At 33.5% G+C, this 10,101-nt stretch overlaps 2 protein-coding genes across 3 annotated transcripts; one reads left to right on the top strand and one right to left on the bottom strand.

The window, feature by feature from the left end:
- The first annotated feature begins 546 nt into the window (after positions 1 to 546).
- Positions 547 to 2,686, top strand: LOC114294106 (uncharacterized). Its single transcript, XM_082899709.1, has 2 exons — positions 547 to 1,331; positions 2,065 to 2,686. Exons 1-2 carry the CDS (start codon positions 1,177 to 1,179, stop codon positions 2,609 to 2,611), a joined length of 702 nt encoding a protein of 233 aa, XP_082755835.1. The 5' UTR covers positions 547 to 1,176; the 3' UTR covers positions 2,612 to 2,686.
- A 683-nt stretch (positions 2,687 to 3,369) lies between these two features.
- Positions 3,370 to 9,671, bottom strand: CLPP5 (nuclear encoded CLP protease 5). 2 transcript variants are annotated; one of them, XM_028238218.2, is made up of 9 exons: positions 9,255 to 9,671; positions 8,964 to 9,077; positions 8,744 to 8,861; positions 8,548 to 8,640; positions 6,124 to 6,169; positions 5,944 to 6,016; positions 4,842 to 4,876; positions 4,649 to 4,737; positions 3,370 to 3,798 (listed from the first exon to the last, which is right to left on the bottom strand). In XM_028238218.2, exons 1-9 carry the CDS (start codon positions 9,389 to 9,391, stop codon positions 3,595 to 3,597), a joined length of 909 nt encoding a protein of 302 aa, XP_028094019.1. In that variant the 5' UTR covers positions 9,392 to 9,671; the 3' UTR covers positions 3,370 to 3,594. The 2 variants fall into 2 exon arrangements, with proteins under 2 accessions (XP_028094019.1, XP_028094018.1); XM_028238217.2 differs by having other exon boundaries at positions 8,964 to 9,095; positions 9,255 to 9,491.
- Positions 9,672 to 10,101: the final 430 nt, after the last annotated feature.

The following is a 10,101-nucleotide window of genomic DNA, read 5'->3' on the forward strand; positions in this document are numbered from 1 at the left end:
AATCATGAAAACTTTATGACTCTTAGATTACACTTAGAATAAAGGACCACACACTAATCAAGGTAATCCAATGATCATAAATCTTTCATGATCATTTTCATGAAGAAATTTTCATGATCCCTAACTTTTCTCATCACGGATTGTAGATTGGTCATCCAATTAAAATCACACAGATCTTCTGTTAAAAAAATCTATGTATTTATAGGCTCAATACATTTTCGATCGATCATATTTTAAAATTCATTTGTTACAAAATTTCTATCACAATGTATAGTAAAAAAATTATTAAAATAAAAGATAAAAATTTTGAATACTGACAATACTTGTCCAACCAAGACATAAAGTTACGTATTTGGATATAGTATTTGTAGATGGATTTGTAAAGAAAAAACAAAACGAAAAGAAAAAAATACAAAAAAATTTATCCATTTTTCATTCACATCTCTTTTTACTTTCTTTTTTTTGTTTTTTCCCTACAGAAATCCCATCACTTCTTCCATTTTTTTAATCATTTTTTGCTTTGGAAATATCTCAATATATATATGTATGTGTGTTTATAATTACAAGATGGGAGCAGGTGACATGCATAGTTATGAATGGCGTTGTATTTTTAATGGAATGAAAAAGAAAGAGAGAAAGCAACTTGTGGGTTTGTCATCTCTTTGTTATCCTCTCTCTCTCTCTCTCTCTCTCTCTCTCTCTCTCTCTCAATCTATTAGAGCTATAATTTTGTTTATTTCTTCCTCTATAGCTGCTTTTGCAACTTCATCTTCTTAAGCAACTCACAGTAGTTTTTTTTAGCTTATACACAAAGAAGAAGAAGAGGCAAGATCTGTCATGGATGGTTCTCACTCTCAAGAATTGGACTCAAATATTACAATACAACTTCAACCAGAAACTGATCAGCGATCCAAAAGAAGGCTAGTGTTTGAACTCTTTTTTCTTAGTTTTTTTTTTTTAATTTTGATGGAGTTGGCTTTGATTCTTTGATACTTGAAGATGTTTACGTCAAATATGTACACAATTCTATTACAAACATAGAAATTGATTACACAATTAGACATAAAAATAAACATGAGTGGACAAGGTTTACATCTATTCATATACGTTATATGTCCGATTCTGTGATTGATTTTTGTGTTTTTAACTTATTCATGTATGTAATGTTTTCTCCCCATGTGTTGTAATAGGAAGGAGAATCAGAAGGGTGTGGTTACTGTGAAGATTGAAGCAAATGATCATAGAAAACAGAGGAGTGAAGGTCCACCTTCTGATTGTTGGTCATGGAGGAAATATGGGCAAAAACCCATCAAAGGATCCCCTTTTCCAAGGTTTCACTCTCTTAATTCTCTGTCTCTGTTCTCTTTAGCTGAATTAGTGGCAAACTTCTTGTTGATGGGCTTTCATTTCATTTTTGGTATTGGACACTACCGTAAAATCTCTGTCATCTATTCTAATACATTCTCTAACCGACGTAAAATTTTTTCAGATCCCAAATCTCTATGTTCTCTTGTCATGAAACACTAATAAATATTGGACTACTAGAGAATCTAAACAAATAATCTAATGAGTATGAATGTTTTAAAATGGGAAAATTTGAGAACAGAGGATCTCATGCTTTACAATGTATTGAGAATTGAGAATGCATTAGAGACAAAGGAGAAGGATTTTTGTGAATAGAGGATCCTAGACTTCATTTTTTCCTTTTCCTCGTAATGTTTTCTCTCCCCCATAATTCCATGTCACCAGTTTTCTTGTCTCAAGATTCTTATGTTCCTAAGATTTTCACTGTGGCCAAGGTTCTTCTATCCCCAAATTTTTATGTTTTTCTGTCACGAAACAGAAACTCCAGACAAATATTTTGAGTCTGGCAAATTCAAGGACAAAAGATCTCGTACTTCTCATCGTGTTGTACAATTGAAAATGGATTGGGACGGAAGATAAAATTTTAGAGACACAGAATCCGGCTTTCATTCTTCCCTTTTCCCTCTAATATTTATATCTCTCTTTTCTCTCTCCATAATGCGTTCTGACCAGTTTTCTTTTCTTGCTACTTTTCTCTAGGAGTTACTACAGATGCAGCACATCAAAGGGTTGTCCAGCCAAAAAACAAGTAGAAAGATGCAAAACGGAAGCTTCCATGCTCATCATCACTTACACCTCCAACCACAATCATCCAGGCCCTGATCTTCACACAACCACCACCACCAACCTCAACAAACAATCAAAACAGCCCAAAACCCAACTCACTCAAGATCATGAAGCACAAGATGACCAAGAGGAACAACAACCCTTCATGCACAGTGATGAAGATGCAAATGAAGATCATTTCCATTACTCACAATCTCCAGTTAGCCAACCACAAAACCCTTTTGCAGAAACCATAGAGGACACCAATGACTCACCACCAAGTGTCCTACTTGATGAAGAGCCACTCTCTTATCCTCTTCCTCTCATGACCTTTTCAACAATCAAATCAGAAGAAAATGACTTCTATGATGAGCTTGAAGAACTACCCATTTCATCATCATCATCATCATCCTTAACAAGCTTCCTGAGAAGCAATTTCTTTGATGAAAGGATTCTTGTTCACCCTTCCTGCTCTAATTAGGTTCTAGTGTTTAAGTCTTAGGTAGTGTTCAGTTCATTAAAATGAAGGTGAAATGAAATGACTATTCTATCCTAATATCTATTCTTGCTAATGGTTCACTACAAAATGATTACAAAAAAAAAAAAAAATTACACTACAAATGAAATAATTATTCACCATTGTAATTGAATGGTCATCTTATAAGGAGATTAAAGAAACTTTTACTTCAGTAAATCAAACATAGCATTAAAGAAATCTACTTATCTGTGCATAGATAACATAGCACAACTGATAGTTCCTTCACTTGGCTTCTTTTAAGGTTTTGTTTCAGGTGTTATTATTAGAGCTTGTTTGGCTGCTTTCTAACATTACTTTTTTAAGGAAAAGCGGTGTGGTGACAAGGTTTGGCAGGAAAGTGGAAAGGCGGAAAGGTTCATGAGTGTTATGTTTGTCATATCCTGTAAAAGAAGTTACTAGAAAAAAGGCACAAGAATCACCATGTCAGTGCCCAAAAGATTTTTTTTAATGAGATGAGGTACCTTTTTCTTCCAGTGGTTGATAATTGATTTGATGGGATGCTATCTATCTATCTATATATATATATATATATATATATTTCATTAAGAATAATTTTGAAACTGTCATTTTTTTCTCAAGAATGTCCATATTATTAATTGATCTAATAAATAACTGCTAACAATTGTTAAATTCAACTCACCATCATCTTCATTCATGAAGTCATTAAAAAATTTAAACAGAAAACAGAAGGATATAGGTACTTGAAACCCAAAATAAAATTTATTTCTTAAGCTTCAGCTTCGATGGACAACACTGCAAAACTCAATTCCATTAAATGATTTTAGGTGCATAAAAATTTATATCAGTCAGAATCAAGAGAAATCAAGTACAATATCACAACCGTTCCATTGAACTCTTACAACATAGCCATCATGGCATTTGATGCAGTAACAAAAAGGGAGAGGTTTACAAGCTGAGAGTTATCATTACTGATCTGCACTCGCTGGTAGAGGCTGGAAAGCTTTGAGAGGATTCATGATAACACCGTCTATAAGGCCGTAGTCCTTGGCTTCTTTAGCGCTCATGAAGAAATCACGGTCAGTGTCCGCGTTGATCTTCTCGAGGCTTTGACCAGTATGGTAGGCCAGATACCCATTCAGGTTTGCCTTGTGATGCAACATTTCATTTGCCTACGCAACAATTGCAACTAATCAGGACCACAAGTAACATAACAAAATAGATCCTAGGATTAGATTTATGGTATACTACTTTCCAATAATATTTTGTTGATCTTTTCCATATTCGATATTTTGCCTAGACTTCATTTCCCTTTCTTCTGTTTTGTCAAGATGAGTTGTACGAAGGTGTGAATACTTACCCAGTTAAATATGTAAGCAATGGATGTGGTAGTTTCAATAGTTTATATAACTCAACCTAACCCACAGAATTGCATTTCCTTGGACCTTCAACTTTCAATCATCCAACGTTGTAAATTTATGGCATTGTGTACACTCTCCTTGAAGGGACCCGTTACTATAGTGAAACAAGAACACGACATATGGAGGAGGATGGGAGATCCAACCAGAAAGACAAAATGCCTCATTCTGCTTCCCATAGCATTTGATGACACAATGGAAAGACTTATAAAGGAGTCACAAAAAAACAAAAAATAGAAAAGTATATCACAAGCTCTAATGGATCTGTGAAGTAAAAACAGTAGTAAGAAAATTAAAAGAAAGCCATTACATTAAAAGTCCAACAATGGTGCAAAAATAAGTCATATGCCATGAAAAACAAACTGACTCATTTTGGATGCTAAAAATGAAAGGAATTAGTTCATTTCAGAATATTTTGACCACATGCCCTTAAAAAATCTCTCCATCTAATCTATACTGGTTTATGTTTCTCAACATGCAATTTTAATAAAACAATGGACACATGCAATTTAATATGTCTGCAGAGTTAAAGAAGAACTGCCAAAGTGTAACTCACAAAAAAAGAAAAGGACTAGCAGAAAATGAAAAGAAACATGCGAGATACCTGAATATCTATATCAGTTTGCCCACCTTGAGCTCCACCAAGAGGCTGATGGATCATTATCCTGGAGTTTGGCAAGCTGTATCTTTTTCCTTCAGTAACCAGAGTGACAAAAGGAACTAGTTTAGCAAATCCAGAAAGTAAAAGCCATAAGATGGAATTTTAGAACACCAAAATTGAAAGTCACATCATTCACCTTTTGTGCCAGAGCTAAGTAAGAAAGCTCCCATGCTGTTCACCAAGAAGAAAAATATTTTTCATAACTAAAAGATAAAATTTTCTGTTCAAAACAATGCAAGCAGCAAAATGTAAACTGCTAAGAAAACTCCACGAAGAACATAACCAATCGTGCACATGCATCCACAGACAAGCTTGAAATAATGAACATATATAACAAAATAGCCAGGCAAACACATCGTAGCAAAACTGCAGCAGGTTGTCAAGTAGAACTTCAGAAGTATACACACAAGCAAGTCTTTCTAATAAGTAGTGCAAAGATCCTAGAGCCAATATTGATGCTACATTTACATTATATTCATTCGAATACAGAAACTTCTGTCTTAAAAAATCCCTCAAGAGTCCAACCTTGTAGTTTGTCAAGAATCAGTGGCGGAACTACATAGGGACTGGCAGAATCACATTAATACTTCTATATTTCATGAATATTTGTAAAATGTACAATGGGAACTTTACTAACTCTCTATGTTATTAATTTTTCACAGATGACTCTGTTTCACATGTTACTTAAACAGCATCAATATAATCTAGTCGATTATTTTTATACAAGAGGTACATGTCACTTCTTTTTGTGTTTCTTTCTCTCTTTTTTATAAATAAATCCGAAGTCATGTATACTTTTTATTTACTAGATTATGCCAACCAATAAAATGTCTTAAAATGGTGGTCTAATCAATTATATACTGAGATCTAATTAATAGTCCAAAACTTTAGAAACTAGTGAAAAAAATGACTTGTTAGATTTATTTATTTTTCTTTGCTTAAATTAATTTTTTCGCAACCCTCACTTGAGAAATTATCTTCTGTTAGTGATGTACCAAAACCAACTTAATTTTTTTTATGCATACACCTTGGCCCCCTTAGACATAATTTCTGGATCTACCCCGGTTCTACCCCTGTCAAGAATAACCATCGTATGAACTTCATAATTTACACCACCACAAATATGAAACACCATAATTTACACCCACCCCACTAAAGCACAAATGGTAGTCCGACACATACAGTGAACAAGCATGTGTGGATGCGAGAGAGAGAGAGAGAGAGAGAGAGAGAGATACCTAGCAGCTAGTCCGACACATACAGTGGAAACATCAGGTCTTATATGCCTCATGGTGTCAAATATGGCCATACCTAATGGGATTAAAATAATCAAATCAAGAAAATCCACAGGCAGCCAGAAAAGAATTGTATAAAAAATCAACAAAAGAACAAATTTATCACCAAAAAAATGATATTACCAGCCGTAACTGATCCTCCTGGAGAGTTCACATACATGACAATATCCTGTTCAAAAAACAACCCATCAGTTATGAGTATATTCTTCCACCATGTATTTAAATGTTAGAAAAATCAAACCGTAATTATGTCTTTGTGTGTGAGCAAGCATGTGTGCATGAGAGAGAGAGAGAGAGAGAGAGAGAGAGAGAGAGATTAAATGAGAACTAAGGCCCCATTTGGGGACTTACCTTTTTAGCCAAAAAGCCAAAAAGCCAAAAAGCCAAAAAGCCAACAATTCATACAAAAAAGTCAAAGATTCTCTTTTCTCTCTACTTTTTGCACATCTTTTCGTAATTAGCCAAAAAGTCATCCCAAACATATAAGTTTTTTTTATCTACTTTTTTAGCCAAATAGCCAAAAAGTTACTAAATTAGCCTGTTTCCAAACGAAGCCTAAGAAACATGTGAACATTATGTAGGAAGCTCAAAGGTAAACAAAGGTAGTTTATGTATGCATGAGTGAGATTGTAAGAAATTGAAAACATTAGACCATGAAAAGGCATTTAGTTTAAAACCTCTCTACAGAATGCATGAATCATGGTATCAGACACAGCAGAAAGGATTTCTTTATTCCTTCAGTATGCCTTTTGTATTGTTTAATGCTTAGTTGCAAGTAGTCCCTGTAATTAAAATTTAAGTTCTGCCACAGGGAGTGCAAGCTAGTCCAGGTGTGGTGCACTTCGAGGTCTCCTAAAAATTGACTAGCTCTATTATGCTTTATAAAGCATTTGAAGGCACAACATAATCATCCAAAAAAGGGGCCTCTGAGCAACAAACAAAGTTGACAATTTGTATTAAACTATTTGATGACATGAGAAGACTGCGATATACATTATGATATGACGCAATTGAACTTCCCTGAGACTCCCAGATGAGACCATAGTGAACTGACTAGCATCTTGATTTACAAACTGAGTTTGAAAGATACATTCACATTGAAATTAAATCCCTGTGACCTGGTTCCTTGCTACTTTAATTGATTCAATAATTATCAGGCATCGTCATTTCACATCCAAACCAAGGTTATTAAAATCGGGATCCTACGTTGAATCGTTGGAGGTGCTTATAGGATTGGATCATAGAATCCGATCGACGATCGTAAGATCCTACCAAAAAAGACAAATTACATAATAATTTAATTTAAATAAATATTTCTTAAAAAGTATATACAAAATGAGCCTATATTCTATTAAAAAGAAGTGAAGATATTGCGAAAAATATAATACTCCATGTAAAATGTACATATAATATTATACAATAGAAAACTCGATAGTAAAAGTTTTGAATTTCATCAAAAAAGATGGTGAAGAAGAATAATTCTATAACAGAATACTTTACAATCTACAATAATGCATAAAAAGTTAAGAAAAAATATTTAACAAAGTTGGATATGAAAATAAATTAAGAACTCAAAAGAGCAGCTTAACCGAATGATAAGGTTTGTCGTTAACATCCCTGGTAGAGCGGATTCGAGTCACAAAAATAATCTCTCCAAAAATTGGAATAAAATTGTAATCATCTTACCCTTCTTAGACTACGCTAAAGCTAAGTCTGTTTTTCCGACTAATTAATTTTTTTAAATTACCGCAATATTTGAATGTTTGTTTCTTAGTTTGTTTTTCTTAGTCTATTTGATTCAATACTGCTTAATTTTTATTATTTATTTTGACCATATAAATTGATATTTAGACAATGAACAAAAAATTTATAATAAAATATGTCATACAATACAAAACAAGGCTTATAAATTGGATCAGATAGGATCGGGGATTCCACGATCCTATAAGATCCCATTACCAGGATCGAAAGATCTTACTTATAAGGAATCATTTACACGATCCGAATCGATTGTACTCAAATGGATCGTAAGATCGTAAGATCCGGATCAGGATTCTGATAATCATGATCCAAACCTCTCTTTTTATTCCGAACACAATAAAAGTTATGCACTAGTAGTGCAATTAGTAGAAAATATATGTTGTTAACAAACTAAATAAGTTGTTTTCAAGTTTCTGATGCGACAAAGAAAGTAAGCTGCTGAATAATGAAGACTGGGAAACGTATTTGCAAAATGAGTCCTAATTCCAAGATCAGCCGTGATCCAATTTTTCAATATTTCCTCATACACAATAAGCTTATAGTTGAACAGCAAACCGTTTCTTTAAAAACCTATAAATAAATAACGAAAAGAAAAACAGCTCATATAGTTCCAAAAGGACAAAAAGATTTGTTAAAAACAAATAGAAAAAGAACTTCACACACCCCCAAAAAATGCATAAAAGAAAGAAAACAACCAAGATTTGGAACCCAATGTGTGAACATAAGCATTTAAGATGATAATCATCAAATTTTAAAAAATTGAAAAAGAAAATTTAAAAAACAAACCTTGTTAGGATCAACAGCATCGAGATAGAGAAGCTGAGCAACTATAATGTTTGCCATGTCATCATCAACAGCTCCACCACAACGTATTATCCTCTAAAGAAACCATTTACACAACAATTCTTGATAAGAGTAACCAACAGTTAGATAGTCAACCAAAAGTGAACATATCAACAAAGCACAAACCCTAGTCCCTTACATGTTGAAAAAGCTGACTGATTACACTCTGGAAACGCTCTTGCACCATTGGAGGGGGGCCTTGTCCTCCTTGAGCGTAGGCCGGGAAGTAAGGTGAAGATGGGATTTGCAAATCATCCCTAAACAACCAAATTCAATGGTATTCAAATCAAAAGAAGTAAATATACATATACACACACACAGACAATCAAAGGAGGCATGAATTGGCAGATAAATCCTACCTAATGGACCAAATCTCCCTTCTTTCCGGCTCTGAAAACCGACCCGAGTACAAGGCCACCTTCACTGTAGAATTCGGGGCATTCTTTTGATTAGCAGCTAGTTTTCTTAATTTCCTGGCAAACCACAAAGGACTCAATCCCAAATTGAATCCAAAGAAAAGAAAACATATGAATCTCAAATTTATTACAAAAAGCCATAATATGCTCCATTGATTGCAGAGAAACCACAGAGAGTTGAGAAGTAATTTAGTTTGGACAATTGTAAAAAAAGAGGTGAGAGAGTGAGAGTACCTGGAACGAAGCGGCTGGAAGGGGAGAGAGAGGGTTTTGGTTTGGGAAGAGGAGTTAGGGTTAGCAGTAGAGAAGACCAGAGAGTTGAGTCTCAGAGAAGAAGAAGAAGCTGATGTGGACACGCACGAATGCGCCATTTTCTTCTTATCCGCTAAACCAAAGCCGGCAGCAGAGAGCGAGCGATCGACCGATCGAAAAGAAAGATCAAGGAAAAGAGTTAAGCGGCAATTTTGACCCGACCCGCGAGTCCGGGTGATTCTACCCTTATAAAACCTAAGAAAGTGGGTGTTTAGAAAGTTGCTATTTTTGTTTTTTTATTATTTTAGTAAGTTAAATTTTTTGTGTTTGGAAAGAAAGTTGAATTTTTTTATAGTTGGATATGATATTTGTAAGAGAAAAAATAAAATGATTATGAATTTAATGTGACATTTTGTCTTATTAACTATTTTAATGTATTTTATATTTTTTGTGAATTTTAACTTAAAAAGCCCAACCAAAAAAAAAAAAAAAAAAACTTTTATCAAACACCCTTGTTTGGGGAAGTATGAAAAAAAAAGTGAACTTTTTGTTTTTTTTAATTTTTTTTATAAAAGTATGTAAAAAAATAAAGAGTTGATATAACTTAAGCTAATAACTTAATAAGCTGATTTTTTTTTTAATTTTTTTTTTAAAATTTTCAAAATGGCCTATACTAGTGTATGTTCAGGCATAGTATAAATAAAAAATAAAAAGTTAGCAAAAAGAAAAAATAAAAATTATGTGGAGGAAAATAGAAAATGGAGAAAAATAAAAATAAAAATAAAAATAAAAATAAAAATAAAAAGGAAAGAGAGAGAGAGAGAGAGTG

This window comes from Camellia sinensis, chromosome 12, assembly GCF_055761805.1.
Source record: "Camellia sinensis isolate YWXY chromosome 12, ASM5576180v1, whole genome shotgun sequence".
NCBI classification, from domain to species: Eukaryota; Viridiplantae; Streptophyta; class Magnoliopsida; order Ericales; family Theaceae; genus Camellia; species Camellia sinensis.